General features: G+C 42.8%; 2 protein-coding genes across 3 annotated transcripts in view; one reads left to right on the top strand and one right to left on the bottom strand.

The window, feature by feature from the left end:
* Window positions 1-5,747, top strand: part of LOC109907185 (protein NDRG1) — a 24,676-nt gene extending 18,929 nt beyond the window's left edge. For both annotated transcript variants that reach the window (XM_020505004.2, XM_031795135.1), the window contains 6 exons: window positions 1,232-1,294; window positions 1,490-1,541; window positions 1,848-1,895; window positions 2,950-2,985; window positions 3,283-3,334; window positions 4,280-5,747. In XM_020505004.2, the coding sequence (XP_020360593.1) occupies window positions 1,232-1,294; window positions 1,490-1,541; window positions 1,848-1,895; window positions 2,950-2,985; window positions 3,283-3,334; window positions 4,280-4,524 (496 nt within the window). In that variant the 3' untranslated portion in view covers window positions 4,525-5,747. The remainder of the gene's footprint in view (window positions 1-1,231; window positions 1,295-1,489; window positions 1,542-1,847; window positions 1,896-2,949; window positions 2,986-3,282; window positions 3,335-4,279) is intronic.
* Window positions 5,339-15,940, bottom strand: LOC109907186 (WNT1-inducible-signaling pathway protein 1). The gene is made up of 5 exons (XM_020505005.2): window positions 15,758-15,940; window positions 9,870-10,158; window positions 9,223-9,477; window positions 7,264-7,457; window positions 5,339-7,013 (listed from the first exon to the last, which is right to left on the bottom strand). Exons 1-5 carry the CDS (start codon window positions 15,803-15,805, stop codon window positions 6,708-6,710), a joined length of 1,092 nt encoding a protein of 363 aa, XP_020360594.1. The 5' UTR covers window positions 15,806-15,940; the 3' UTR covers window positions 5,339-6,707.
* Between the last annotated feature and the right edge of the window lie 276 nt (window positions 15,941-16,216).

Raw genomic sequence — 16,216 nt, forward strand, 5'->3', positions numbered from 1 at the left:
TGGTGTGACCACCATTTGCCTCATGCAGCGTGACACATCTCCTTCACATCTCCTAGAGTTAGTTGATTGGGCTGTTGATTGTGGAATGATGTCCCACTTCTCTTAAATGGCTGTGGGATATTGCTGGATATTGATGGGAAGTGGAACACAGTGTCGTACACTTCGAACCAGAGCATCCCAAACATGCTCAATGGATGGAAGAACTGGGACATTTTCAGCTCCAAGAATTATGTACAAATTCTTGCGACATAGGGCCGTGCATTATCATGCTGAAACATGAGGATATGGCGGCCAATGAATGGCATGACAATGGGCCTCAGGATCTCGTCACGGTGACTATATGCATTGAAATGGCCATCAATAAAATGCAATTGTGTTTGTTGTTCATAGCTTATGCCTGCCCATACCATAACCCCACCACCACCATGGGGCACTCTGTTCACAACGTTGACATCATCAAACTACTCGCCCACACGACGCCATACACCCTGTCTGCCATCTGCCCAGTATAGTTGAAACTGGGATTTATCTGTGAAGAGCGCACTTCTCCAGCGTACCAGTGGCCATCAAAGGTGAGCATTTGCCCTCTGAAGTCGGTTTTGACGCCGAACTGCAGTCAGGTCAAGACCCTGGTGAGGACAACGAGCAAGCAGATGCGCTTCCTTGAAGGTTTCTGACAGTTTGTGCAGACATTCTTCAGTTGTGCAAAGTTTGATCAGCTGTATGGGTGGCTGATTTCAGACGATCCTGCAGGTGAAGAAGCCCAGATGTGGAGGTCCTGGGCTAGTGTGGTTACACGTGGTCTGCGTTTGTGAGGAAGGTTGGACGTACTGCCAAATTCTCTAAAACGATGTTGGAAGCGGCTTATGGTAGAGAAATTAACATAAAATTCTCTGGCAACAGCTCTGGTGGACATTCCTGCAGTCAGCATGCCAATTGCACACTCCCTCAACTTGAGACATCTGTGGCATTGTGTTGTGTGACAGCTCATTAAACATGGAATCAACACTTTACATGTTGCGTTTTATATTTTTGTTCAGTATATATTTTATATACATACTCAAGTCTTCAAAGTCTTCCAGAGTACATTGAAAACTGCCTATGAACATATATATTATCTATGTATTTCTAATATATTCAATGTCTTGTGTTTAATAGTATATTTATTATATTTGTAATATATGTATGCTAATTGGGTGCCTCACTGATATCCCACCTTTTCCCATCCCAGCCGGCGGGATCTGGAGATTGAGAGGCCCATTCCTGGTGGAAAAGTCACCGTCAGAACCCTGACGTGAGTTCCAAACCTTCTGACTTTCACCATACCTCAATCACCTCACATGGCATATTGCTAGTTTTCCCTGACCTGGAAACTCTGGGCCCTAGTTATAGCCTGGTCAATAGGTCACATAGTCGAGGAAACTCTGGGCCCTGTAGTCCTCTAACCCAACAGGCTGAAATTTGTTCCAATTCCTGTTATTGCTCTCAGGTGTCCTTCTCTGTTGGTGGTAGGAGACAGCTCTCCGGCCGTTGACGCTGTGGTAAGTTCAAGTACACACTCTGTAATCCTAAATGTCATAAACAAATCATTAACGATAATGCCTCTGGTCCTCATTCCCGGTCCCTAGGAACATGTGTTGATGCGTTGAACATTCACCTAAGTTAACAGATTTTTAAAGATTAACAATGGAAGGTTAAACATGTAGTTTATGATTCAAACATGGGACAAAATAGGGAAAGAAGTCAAACACAACTAAAGCAATGAAATTGCTACCTATTTAGTTCTCTACTATGGTAAATGAATTATATTTAGTCGCTAAATTAGACTCTGTACTTTGCGTCCACAGGTGGAGTGCAATACTAAGCTGGACCCGACAAAGACCACATTGCTGAAGGTGAGTGGCCTCCAACAATCTCCCTCCTGCTGCTCATAACAGATCTGATCATGGAAAGGCGATCACTGATAAGCTTCCAGTAGCTCAGTAATGACCTGGTGACTGATTTGCTAGCCTTGCCACAGGCTGAGGCTACTGCTGCTGTACCCAGCCTCCAGGGTCCTGTTCATTAGGCATGTAATATAAACCGTTTCGCAACGGAAAACAAAAATGTGCATTATTTATTGCACGACGTCCAGCTAGAGGCCTCCCTGTTTGAGTTTGTTTACCCCTGTTTGGTTCCTGATGAACATGACCCATATCACAATTCTTCCTGTTTGACCTACTTAGGCTTACCTATGAAATGCATGCCCCCGGCTGTGACCAAATGGGCACGTTTTACCAACGTTAACTGTGTTAGCTGTTCAGAGGCTAAGGGAAATGGTCACTTGTTGTTAATGGACACGTGATGTTAATGGACACGTGATGTTAATGGACACGTGATGTTAATGGACACGTGATGTTAATGGACACGTGATGTTAATGGACACGTGTTGTTAATGTTAATGGACACGTGTTGTTAATGGACACTTGATGTTAATGGACACGTGTTGTTAATGTTAATGGACACGTGATGTTAATGGACACGTGTTGTTAATGTTAATGGACATGTGTTGTTAATGGACACGTGATGTTAATGGACACGTGTTGTTAATGTTAATGGACACGTGATGTTAATAGACATGGTGTTGTTAATGTTAATGGACACGTGATGTTAATGGACACGTGTTGTTAATGTTAATGGACATGTGATGTTAATGGACACGTGTTGTTAATGTTAATGGACACGTGTTGTTAATGGACACGTGATGTTAATGGAACTTGTTGTTTGCTGAGACAGTGTTAAATATTAAATGGGAAGTTGTTTTGTGTAATGAAGAGTCATGGCGGGTGACTAATGTCGTCCCGCTGATGACGTGCTACCTTGACTCTGCTCTCTTGAATGGCGCACCCCATGAGGTGTTAACTGACTCCTAACTCATAGCCTGTTTCTTTTCTCCCCTCCTCCATCCAGATGGCTGATTGTGGAGGCCTGCCCATGGTTGACCAGGTGTGTTTCTAGCTTGTTAACACGTTCACGGAGGCCGGGCGGATTGGGGTGGCCAAGGGATAACAGTTAGGGGGCTAATACAGGGCAGCTTCACTTAAGAGCATTAGTGACAGTAGCAATGAGGCACGGACGTCAGGCTGGAGAGTTTATACCCAGCTCAGCAGCTTCTGCTACAACAGCTGTCATCTCGTTATCACAGCGTCTGTAGGATATGGCCACGAACCTGTCAGTTGATATGTCATTATGTGGATAATAACAGGGGAAAAAGGGCCTAACTTTCTCATTTGCTCTCAACAGCCTGCAAAGCTGACAGAGGCCTTCAAGTACTTCATTCAGGGAATGGGCTACAGTAAGTACACACTCTCTCTGTGTAACCAACGCTGACCAGTAATTATATTAACATTCGGTATGTAGAAATATAAAAGCCTGTTACCCTATTAGTGTTGCTGCCAACTAATAACACGGGTCTTCACGACAACCTGTAAGAATGACATTGTCTGGAACTAGGAAATGAGATTAGTCATTTCACCTTCAGATTAGACATTTAGACAACAGGAAGTCTGTTACCTGTTCTGTAATGATTAAATATAATATATTACATAATGCCCTCAATAGGAATCCAGCTGACCATGGACACAGGAGTGTGAATGGATCATTAACCCTGTCTCTCCTCCTCCTCCTGTCCCCCCTGCCTCCACCTCCTCCTATGGCCCCTTTTCCTCCTCCTATTCACCCCTGCCTCCTCCACCTCCTCCTATGGCCCCTTTTCCTCCTCCTATTCACCCCTGCCTCCTCCACCTCCTCCTATGGCCCCTTTTCCTCCTCCTATTTACCCCTGCCTCCTCCACCTCCTCCTATGGCCCCTTTTCCTCCTCCTATTTACCCCTGCCTCCTCCACCTCCTCCTATGGCCCCTTTTCCTCCTCCTATTCACCCCTGCCTCCTCTAACTCCTCCTATGGCCCCTTTTCCTCCTCCTATTTACCCCTGCCTCCTCCACCTCCTCCTATGGCCCCTTTTCCTCCTCCTATTCACCCCTGCCTCCTCTACCTCCTCCTATGGCCCCTTTTCCTCCTCCTATTCACCCCTGCCTCCTCCACCTCCTCCTATGGCCCCTTTTCCTCCTCCTATTCACCCCTGCCTCCTCCACCTCCTCCTATGGCCCCTTTTCCTCCTCCTATTTACCCCTGCCTCCTCCACCTCCTCCTATGGCTCCTTTTCCTCCTCCTGTTCCCCCTGCCTCCTTTTCCTCCTCCTTCTCTCCTCCTCCTTCTCTCCTCTTCCTCCTTCCCTCAGTGCCTGCTGCCAGCATGACTAGACTGGTCCGCTCTCGCACGGCGTCCGGATCCAGCATCCACTCCATGGAAGGCAACAGGAGCCGGTCTCACACCAACGAGGGAAACCGAAGCCGGTCTCACACCAACGAGGGAAACCGAAGCCGGTCTCACACCAACGAGAAGCGTGGCCGCTCCCACACAGACAGTATGGAAGGCACAGCAAACAGCAGCGCCGCTCTCAAGTCCACCGAAGTGTCCTGCTAGACGACCCTTACCCTCGACCTTTAACCTCCAGCCCTCTGGTTCCTGCTGCACTGCCACTAACCACTCTCTCTCACACACACACACACACACACACGATTCCATTCCATTCAATGCAAAGAGTTGTTTTTGTAAAGATATGCAAGTATATACTACGGCATAATAAAGGAAATTCTATTGAGGGAAAAAAAAAATGAAATGAACTGATCCCTTCCCAATTGCAGAGTCCAGTGGAATATCTAGGTGTTAGGGGCAACGCAGCTGAGCTACACCACAACAGAGAATGTGGGAGAAAGCTGTTGCTGCAGAGCGAGTACCTAGTACACCAGTTTGTACATTTTTCTTTTAAATCTCTCATAAGGATTTTTTTGTTTGTTTGTAGTGTTTTATCACATCTGACACAGTTTTCTTACATACGTACCTGACTGTAAATGAGTGCTTCTTTCTGTTCTCATTGTTATTGTTCATTAACTTTTCAGTGTTATAATTCATGTTCTGTGTGATATAGGATAGACAGTGTTAGGCCTAGATGTGGAGAAAGAAAAGGGAGGCAAGTGGATAAAGTTTTTTTGCTCAAATTGATATTCGTCTTTGAAACCGTGGGAAGGAGGGAATCGGAAATGTATCATGTGCATACAACACATTCCTGTAACCATTCCTCTGTTTTATGATGTTGTCCATTCATTTTGAGTTAAGTCTCCTGGATGTTCTGTATCTGTCAACTCTGTGGAATCAAACAATTTTAACTGTTCTATTCTAGAACATTCCATAATACGCTATTCTTTTCATTAATCAAACACAACAAAAACTAAATTGATCAGCTTTGAATCCTATTGCTTTATTAATAGATCATGGCTTCAGGCAAAAAAAATATTTTGGATATTTTTTGTGTGTGTGTATGTAAATGTTTTCTATGCAATCAAGCACGGCAGAACAAAGATGATGTGCCATGGAAACCTTCTCTGACTTAAAGTTATTTTGTTGTGAAGGATTTGAGAGAGTCAAGCCGATAGATCCACATAATGTAATGTGAGGATAGTTCTCCTTAGAACGTATCAAAAACCCTCCCACTCTTACGTGCACTACAGCAACACTTGCCGGCTTTGTAGAACCCAGGCCTACATCGCTTTTTAAAGATGCACAACTGCCTAATGCTGTAGATGAGAAGCATTAAATATGGCATAACAGTTTTGTATTTATTTAATAAATAAAAACCTATAACTTTTTGTCCTGGTGTTGTGATTACTTCAATGATCATAAGTAGAATGTGACCTTGTAAGAATGACACCACACTTCCACAGATGGATATTTAACCGTATATAGTACATGCATTCTATAGTAGCATCTCACGCCGTCTCTTACTCATCATTCAATTCAGAGCCACGTGATCAAACCAATCTTTACATGAGTGTGGACGAGATTTCGTGAAACTTGTTACTGTGACTTTCAAAAAATACCTGTATGGCAACATTTTTTCAATCATTTAGTATTGAATAAATTAAAACTAAAATATTTCACACTCATTCCCAAAGCAACCCTATACAGACCATAAAGATATTCTGAAAAAAACGTTGAAATATCCCCTTATAAGAAAAATACTTTGGGTGGGATTCAATCTAATCGATTCAATCTAATCGATTCAATCTAATCGATTCAATCTAATCGATTCAATCTAATCGATTCAATCCAATGCAAGATATAGAGCAGCACACTATAACAGGCTTGTAAAGGAAATGTAGGCTTGAGCTGACAATCAGAGCATTTACCATGAATGACATCTGAGGACACCGGGAAAATGGCTTCAAAGGGCGGACTGTCTGTTGTATGGTGCTCTGCACTATAACGCGCCTTGGATTGAATACCTGCCTTTATGTATACCAACGTCAAATAAAACCATTTTTCAAATGTTCTGACAAAAAAACGTTTGAGGAAGTGAAAAGAAGATCAAAATGTAGGTAGATGGAAGTTTAGGGCTCTATTCCGTATCACGGAAGTTCAGTGTTACAGCGTGATTGAAATTTAAAGGCAATGTTCTCTTGTTAGCGAAGGCTGCATTCACCGTAAACACTGCATATGTCGTCTCAATCAGAAATTACCTTTAAATTTCTATTGTGCAATCTGTAACGCTTCAGCGATCCAGACTGAATAGAGCCCTTTATAAGCTCACGGCGAATGATTGAAATGTCTCAGTTCACGATCTCAGGGTAACCATAGTAATTCTCCAGCTCGGCGAAGATGTTGTTGGGGTTCCTGCAGCTGAGGTTACAGAAGCAGGCGTTGATCCACATGACCTGCCATGTGAACACTGCCCCGTTGGGACACACAAACTCCACGTCGATGGTCTTGGACTTGTAGGGAATGCAGCAGCGATGGTCTGTGGCCATGCACACCCCACAGTATTTAGGCCAGTAAGGCTGCTTACTGACACAGCCTGAGATTGTGAAGTTTTTTGGCTGTTCTTCTCTGTAGATGTTCAGACACTTCTTCCCTGGCTGAGAGCGATGAGAGAGCGAAAGAGAAAGAGGACAAGTTGAATGATTGAATCAATGCTCTGTAATGTTCCTTTAATATTGGGAATGTTGTATTTTTTTGGTCAAACTCTTCAATATAGATAACATGAACAAACATTTGACCTCTATGCAATGCATGTGCGTCTATGCATGCATGCACATGTCTGTCTGTGTCCACGTGTGCGTGCATATTTGAGCGTGGAAGTGTGTCTGTGCACGTCAGTACATGTACCTTGATGTGCTTGGTGATGTCCACCCCACAGGGCCGTATGTTGCAGAGGCGGGACTCTTTCACCATCTCACACCTCTCGTTGGCGTTGGAGACGCGCAGTGACAGACCTCGACCACACGTCTTAGAACAGATACTCCAGGAGGTGGTCTGGATCACACAGTTCCTGCTCCGGCCCTGAGCCTCAGCAGGAAGAGCTATATCAACACAGACAGACAGACAGACAGACAGACACTTTTGTGAGTGTAATGTTTACTGTAAATTTTTACTGTAAATTGTTTATTTCACTTTTGTTTATTATCTAGTTCACTTGTTTTGGCAATGTTACCATATGTTTCCAATGCCAATAAAGCCCTTAAATTGACATTGAATTGAGAGAGAGGAGGGACAGTGTCTGACAGACCAACCAACCTGCACATGTCCCCTATGCCATTGTCATTGTTCAATGTATGGTCATTTTTACCCATGATTATTGTTGACAATATTGGTTAGTATTATTTTAGTTATGTCAATATTGTAAATCTCCAAAGTAAGCTTATGTCATGCCAATAAAGCCAAATAGAATTTAGAGAGAGATATGTAGCTAGATAGAGAGAGCGAGCAATAGAGAGAGATATGTAGCTAGATAGAGAGAGAGAGCAATAGAGAGAGATATGTAGCTAGATAGAGAGAGAGAGCAATAGAGAGAGATATGTAGCTAGATAGAGAGAGAGCAATAGAGAGATATGTAGCTAGATAGAGAGAGAGCAATAGAGAGAGATATGTAGCTAGATAGAGAGAGAGCATTAGATACATGGAGAGAGAGAGAGAGATACATAGAGAGAGATGCATAGATAGAGATACATAGATAGAGAGATATATACATGATAGCGAGAGAGAGATACATGGAGAAAGAGAGATACAAAGAGAGGGTGTGAGAGAGAGATGCATAGATAGAGAGAGATAGATGGAGAAAGAGAGATACAAAGAGAGAGCGAGAGAGAGAGATACATAGAGAGAGAGAGAGAGATACCGAGAGACAGAGATACATAGAGAGAGAGAAAGTGAGAGAGAGAGATACCGAGAGACAGAGATACATAGAGAGAGAGAGAGAGAGAGAGAGAGAGAGAAGGAGAGTGAGTGAGAGTGAGAGAGGGAAAGATACATAGATAAAGAGCGAGAGACAGAGAATAATAACAATTGAATATGGGCAGTGATATAATTATTCATCAAAACTGGACCTAATAGCTTGTTGCCATGAGAAGTGCTTTTACCTTCAAGATTGATAGTTAAGTTGTGCAAGGGTGACAGGTCTCGTTGCAATTTTGTATTTTTAACCAAAACAAACATTCTCTAGTAAATCCAAGTTCTCTTTTGGCTTTGCACACTACTGGCCAGGATCAGTCAGCACTTGAGCTACCCAAAAATAACACTGAGACACAGAGAGAGTGAGAGTGTACAGGAAAAGCGTTTGGTCTTCTCTTACACAGCTGCACCTCTGTTCCTCCCTGGAGTAACAAGCTACACCCTAGTCCACCACAGATACTGTTCCAAGAACCCACACAACATACTGCTGCAACAGCAGCACTACCTGTGAGCTACACTGAAGCACTGTCCTCAAACTATTTTGCTTCACAATTCACAAAGGAATACCCAATATGCACCTGTGTTATTAGTGTTTTAAGATTCTCAATACATTCATATCAACTGTAGCATACTGCAGTGGAGGCTGGTGACGGGAGGACAGCTTATAGTAATGATTGGAATGGTATCCATTCAACTGTTCCATTCAAGCTATTAGTATGAGCATGTCCTCACATTTAAAGTGACACCAGCCACCATTGATAGACTGATTAAATGAATGATTGTTGAGAGGTCTGACAAAAGACATGTATGTATTCTGTATTCTGATACTTACAAATGGCATAATAAAACATGACCTTAACCTTAATTGATTGATTGATTGATGGATCTGTGTCCTACCCTCCACTGCATGTCTTGGAGCAGTCTTCCTCCCCTTCTTGGGCTCGTCACAGATCCACTGTTCACAGCAGCGTCCGGGGATCTTGACCCTCCTCGGGTTCTGGCACCACACCCGGGGGGGCTGGGAGTCCGTACACAGGGTCACGCACCCGATGGCCCCGTTCACACACAGACACTGGTATTTACAGCTGGGCTTAAAGCTCTGCCCATTCCGGTAGATCACACCATCATGCTCGCAGCCTGTGCCAACCATGTCTGGCAAAGAAGATCAGGACAGAAGTCTTACATCACAGAGAGACACACAGTAGTAATGATGACAAGATAATGTAGCAGCTGTTGTTTTTAGTGATATCTGAACAAAAACAAACATGTCATGACATCGAGTAATATGATTATGAAAGATGTTCACTTTTTAATTGTTAATTTGTCATTGCATTTCTCATTTTCTTCAAGGATTATGTTACTAGATGTGCAATTAGTGTGTTGGGACATGATCATAGAAGTGTTACTGTGACTTATGATTGGTGTCTTTAGTCATTGTCTTGCGTCAGATAGCTAGTGGATTCCACCTACACGTTGAGTGTGGTGTTGAAGTGATGCGATTTGACGTAAGACAACGGTCTTTAGTAGGTTAGAATGACACTTACATGCACACACTCCTTTTTCGTACCTCGGCTTGTCCGTGCTGTAGTCGCAGTACAGTCCCTTATGGTAGTCACAGGTGTCTGCCTCGTTGCACTCCTCCCCCACCTGCCTGGCGCAGGCCTTGCAGCAGTCACAGCCGTCCATGAGCAGGCTCACTCCTGCGGGGCAGGCGGGGAGGACCGGGGGGCACTCACAGGGCCAGTGGCAGTACTGGGTCCGGTTGTATGGCTCCAGGTCTGTGGGTTCTGTTAGGGGCAGCATGGCAGTGGGATTCTGGGTCTGGGAGTAGGCCTAGATGAGAGGGACAAGGAGGAGTTAGGGTTATGCGCTCTTGATATGCATAATACATATTTTAGTTTGGCATGGTCAAACGCTATGACCTTGTAACACAATAAACCATGTAAGTAGAGAACAGTCATTGGATATGTATTTTTTCTGAGTAGGCTACCATATCTGGGACAATTTAAAACACTTCTCAGCACTCGGTTGAAGTAGCAACAGTACTGGAGAATAATAGTCTTGCATAAACAGTATTAATTCACCCCAAGGAACAAAGTCATAATTAACTTCATCTACTTAATCTTTTCATTTCTAACCTGTCCTAACTAACTCCCTCTAGTTCGGCCAACGACGTAATAGACCCAAATCCCCTATTGGGCTGGATAAATGTTGCACCTCCTGTATGGGCTTAAAGGTCTGGTTTGCAGGCCTTCTTCATAGCAATGTTGAATTACAGAGTAACGGAGAGACAATGACATTTTAGTCCTTTAGGCGACGTGCTTACACAGAGCGACATACAGGAGCAATTAGAGTTAAGTTGCTTGCCCAAAAGCACACCTAGTTAACTTGGCGATTCAACCTCTCAGTTTCTGGCCCAACACTCTTAACCACTAGGCTACCTGCTGTCCCACAGGTCTTGAGTTAGTAGTCCTGTCCAATGGCCAAGGCTACATTTGAAAAAATGATTTCATCAATATGACACTGGTTAGTCTTTACTTGATCCATGTCTACATAATATTCTGGCTGTATATTATTCTGCCTATTTCTCATATTGTTTCTTTGAAAATATAAAGTATGTTCATAGCTGAAGTGACAAAACAAGTTCAATAAAAGGTGTCCAACATTTCATAATATTGCCTGTACAAACAGAAATAGAACATTTTTAAACCTTCATAAACAGATGTTGTCTGAACAAGCCACCAGGGAGAGTTTTACAACCAAACAAATGGCGGTTGGTCTTGGATCCAGACTGTATGAGTCCCTTCACAGGGAACTGGCCCGTCCACTGGTTCAGACTGGCTATAAAGATGATTCTTAGTCTTGGATCCAGACTGTATGAGTCCCTTCACAGGGAACTGGCCCGTCCACTGGTTCAGACTGGCTATAAAGATGATTCTTAGTCTAGGATCCAGACCGTATGAGTCCCTTCACAGGGAACTGGCCCGTCCACTGGTTCAGACTGGCTATAAAGATGATTCTTAGTCTAGGATCCAGACCGTATGAGTCCCTTCACAGGGAACTGGCCCGTCCACTGGTTCAGACTGGCTATAAAGATGATTCTTAGTCTAGGATCCAGACCGTATGAGTCCCTTCACAGGGAACTGGCCCGTCCACTGGTTCAGACTGGCTATAAAGATGATTCTTAGTCTAGGATCCAGACCGTATGAGTCCCTTCACAGGGAACTGGCCCGTCCACTGGTTCAGACTGGCTATAAAGATGATTCTTAGTCTAGGATCCAGAGTGTATGAGTCCCTTCACAGGGAACTGGCCCGTCCACTGGTTCAGACTGGCTATAAAGATGATTCTTAGTCTTGGATCCAGACTGTATGAGTCCCTTCACAGGGAACTGGCCCGTCCACTGGTTCAGACTGGCTACAAACATGATTCTTAGTCTAGGATCCAGACCGTATGAGTCCCTTCACAGGGAACTGGCCCGTCCACTGGTTCAGACTGGCTACAAACATGATTCTTAGTCTAGGATCCAGACCGTATGAGTCCCTTCACAGGGAACTGGCCCGTCCACTGGTTCAGACTAGCTAAAAAGATGATTCTTAGTCTTGGATCCAGACTGTATGAGTCCCTTCACAGGGAACTGGCCCGTCCACTGGTTCAGACTGGCTATAAAGATGATTCTTAGTCTTGGATCCAGACTGTATGAGTCCCTTCACAGGGAACTGGCCCGTCCACTGGTTCAGACTGGCTATAAAGATGATTTTTTAGTCTAGGATCCAGACCGTATGAGTCCCTTCACAGGGAACTGGCCCGTCCACTGGTTCAGACTGGCTACAAACATGATTCTTAGTCTAGGATCCAGACCGTATGAGTCCCTTCACAGGGAACTGGCCCGTCCACTGGTTCAGACTGGCTATAAAGATGATTCTTAGTCTTGGATCCAGACTGTATGAGTCCCTTCACAGGGAACTGGCCCGTCCACTGGTTCAGACTGGCTATAAAGATGATTCTTAGTCTAGGATCCAGACCATATGAGTCCCTTCAGAGGAAACTGGCCCGTCCACTGGTTCAGACTGGCTATAAAGATGATTTTTTAGTTTAGGATCCAGACCGTCTGAGTCCCTTCAGAGGAAACTGGCCCGTCCACTGGTTCATACTGGCTACAAACATGATTCTTAGTCTAGGATCCAGAGTGTATGAGTCCCTTCAGAGGAAACTGGCCCGTCCGCTGGCTCAGACTGGCTACAAACATGATTCTTAGTCTAGGATCCAGACTGTCTGAGTGTGAAGAGAGCATGACTTCCTTGTATGAGTCAGGACACAGAGTGTTCTACAACACATTACTACAGATCAAGTAGCCAGATCGCCTAATGGTCTAATTTAAAATGTCATACACTATTTTGGCTGTGCCTTGCATGCCATCTGTGGGCCAAAATGATGTGACTACTCTTATTTCTGATGTCTGAACATTCAACAAGCAGACACATTTTTGGGAGCTTTTTTCAGAGTGAAATCCCTTTTTAGTCCAGAACCTTAATCTGTGTCCGGGAAACCGGCCCATTGAAAACAATATTAACTCCTGTTGTTAGTGTCTTAACAGCAACCACTGCCTCCAGTATGGGCCGACCAACCCTGCTTAACAAACTTGTCTTGGAGATTCCCATACAGGTTACTGCAGGGTAGAATTCTCTAGTGTAAACTGGGTGGTTTTAGCTCTGAATGCTGATTGGTTGACAGCCGTGGGATATCAGACCATATACCACAGGTATGACAAAATATTTATTTTTACTTCTCTAATTATGTTGGTAACCAGTTTAGAATAGCAATACGGCACTTTGGGGGTTTGTGGTATATGGCCAAAATACCAAGGCTAAGGGCTGTGTCCAGGAAGTCCGTGTTGCGTCGTGCTTAAGAACAACCCTTAGCATTCTTGCGTTCTAACTACCCGCTATTCAAAGTGCTCTGAACAAATTAAGAGAATCGTTCACAAACATTGGCACATTCTAAGATCCGATGATGGTATCGGGAGTGTATTTTCGCACCATCCCTTGGTCGTATTCTCGTGGGGCAGAAAACTCAGAGATCAATCGGTAAACTCTGATTTACCACCCCAAGATATCCTTGCACAACGTGTATTTGCGCCCCTACTAGATGGAAACTACAAGTGTAATGGCTGTGGTCAATGCAATGATCCTTCAAACACCCCCAAACAGGGAAACAGATCCCAATCAAAGGTGTTATTACGTGCTCCACTAAGGCAGTTATTTATCTTATAACTTGTCCTTGTGGTAAAAAATGATGTGGGTAAAACAAAGCGCTAATTACATTTCAGCCTCAACATGTTAAATATCCTAAAAACCAAAGAGCTTCTAATCCAAGTAAATTATACACACAATTAATCTCCAATTAATTGATTGTAAAAAAGACCCCTTAATCATCTTCTAAGTTTCTCATATTTTTTCTCTTAAGCTGCCTTTACGTTTTCCGAATAGAATTCTGTTAATAAATAGTAAATTCATGACGTGCATAGGAGGCTTAATCCAGATCAACGAGGCTTAATCACGGTTGTAGCACAGAGCCAGTAACCAGGGGGTTCTGCTGCTGAAGCCCAGTCAGCTGTCATCAGGCTGTCAATTACACAACAACATCAGAGAACACGCATATGTCCCAAATGGTACTCTGTTCCCTATATAGTGTACTACTTTTGAGCAGAGCAGTATGGCCCCTGGTTAAAAGTAGTTCACTATATAGGGAATAGGGTGCCATTTGGGACACAATCACAAAATGTCACTTTACGCCTCACAATGAATTTGATGGTTATTTCTCAAGGTAATGAAACCCACACGGACCACAACAACAACTGATCATGACATGAACAGTTTGTTGTCTTCATGTAGCTTCCCTTCTTTAACCTAAAAAGGAAAAGAAAGTAGAGAGGTGTAGTCAATAATGTAATTATATCCATATACATATGGCATAACAGGAAGTTGAATTGGGTTTTCTAATGAGATGACAAGCTTTGTGCATGTCGGTTTAGGTACATTTATGCATAGTTGCATCATTCCTAACCCCCATCATATCTAGACAGCTGAAATTGGAGTTGAGATGAACGTGAATACCATGATATGTTCAGGGTTATAACCTTTTGACCCTTTGTTTGACCTTGTGACCTTAAACAGACATATATCATCAAACGCTGTAAAGTGCTGAGACTGAAAAAGTGATCAATCAATTGTCAATTATCTTGATAGAGGGTGAGTGATACAACATAGGTTTGAGCCCAGCAAATCAGAGACGATGTGAGCAGTTTTAACTTTTGAAATCTATTGAGGTTCTTTAAAATCTTTCATGAGGACAATTAAACTAGAAAACAAAACAGAAACGTTGCTGTTTGTTGAGGCCATGCAAATAATAGTATTTTCCAATAACTTGTGGAATCTGGAGTAAAATGCAAAACCTGACTCCACACAACCACAAGGTGGCAGTAAAGTATGACTAAGAATGAGATGTGTAAAAGGAATTCCGGGTGATTTTACTCGAAATGTCACAGTAGATCCAATGCCAGAGGAGTGAATTCTGCAGAATTATCTTCTCTGATTCTGAAGCCTAAAGGTGACTAAGGAATCACATATTGCTAGGCCATTCTATATTCAATATAGCTTTTTCATCGTCAGCGACTATGTTTATATCTTAATTGGAAATTAGCAGTGGTGGAAAGTACTCAAGTGAAAAATACTATTAAAGTGCTACCTAAGTAGTTCTTTTTTGCATATCTGTCATTTATTATTTATATTTCTGATTGCTTGTATTTTTACTCCACTACATTCCTAAAGAACTCTATACATTTTCCCTGACACAAAAAAAGTAGTTACATTTTGAGTGGTTAGAGGACATGAAAATGGTCCAATTCACACACTTATCAAGAGAACATCCCTGGTCATCCCTACTGCCTCTGATCTGGTGGACTCACTAAACACAATTTTCGTTTGTAAATGATGTCTGAATGTTGGAGTGTGCCCCTGGCTATAAGTCAATAAAAATAAAAAACATGAAAATTGTGCCGTCTGGTTTGCTTAATATAAGGAATTTCACATGATATATACTTATACTTTTCATACTTATTTGAGCAATTACATTTACTTTTGATACATTAGTATATTTAAAACCAAATTCTTTTAGACTTTTACTTAAGTTGTATTTTACTGGGTGACTTTCACTTTTACTTGAGTAATTTTCTATTAAGATATCTTTACTTTTACTCAAATATGACAATTGGGTACTTTTTCCCCCACTGGAAATTTACACATTAAATGATTGAGGCCTAATAAATCAAAATAAATCATATGAGTCAGGTCTGGTATTTCAGAAATAAATATATTTGCTAAATAAAGTTTAAACCACGTGTTAATAAAAATAATTCTGATGACACTTTCTCACCTTTTGAATCCCAGCTGCTATAAGAATCCACACCAGGAGCCAGCTCATCACTGGTTAGGAATTTTAAATTCATTGAACCCAGAATTACTCCTTTTCTAAAAACAAAATATTTTGCACTGCACAAGTCTCAGGCATTCTGCTTCTTCTAGTTGTCATCTCCTCCGCGAGGACAACTGTCTCGGACTGGGACTGGAGATGTTATTAAAGCTCGTGCTGCTGACGTCAGGTTTTAGGACGAGCCCCGCATTTTTCTAGCATAGCGCTCTGTCTTTTCCCTCTCCTCCACTCTCACCCTCTGCTCCTCAGGCACAAAAGCCTTTCATGAAGTTGAGGTGGCTTGTCTATAATATAAGGGACAGTTCGACATTTATTAGGGGAAGGGTGGTGGTTTTCCCAAACTTTTGTTTTGCTTTGGGGAGGGTTATGTTTTACCTTCGCCCTTTTGCAGGTTTTACTATA

The sequence above is a fragment of the Oncorhynchus kisutch genome, linkage group LG17 (assembly GCF_002021735.2).
Source record: "Oncorhynchus kisutch isolate 150728-3 linkage group LG17, Okis_V2, whole genome shotgun sequence".
Classification (NCBI taxonomy): Eukaryota; Metazoa; Chordata; class Actinopteri; order Salmoniformes; family Salmonidae; genus Oncorhynchus; species Oncorhynchus kisutch.

What these genes read in the sequence shown, in the direction of transcription:
- LOC109907186 (XM_020505005.2), bottom strand. Translation starts at nt 15,805, where the DNA reads ATGAGCTGGCTCCTGGTGTGGATTCTTATAGCAGCTGGGATTCAAAAG. An exon ending in TCCAAGACATGCAGTGGAGG is followed by an intron (nt 7,458 to 9,222) that starts GTAGGACACAGA and finishes GTGTTGATATAG; the next exon opens with CTCTTCCTGCTGAGGCTCAG. An exon ending in ACATCACCAAGCACATCAAG is followed by an intron (nt 7,014 to 7,263) that starts GTACATGTACTG and finishes CATCGCTCTCAG; the next exon opens with CCAGGGAAGAAGTGTCTGAA.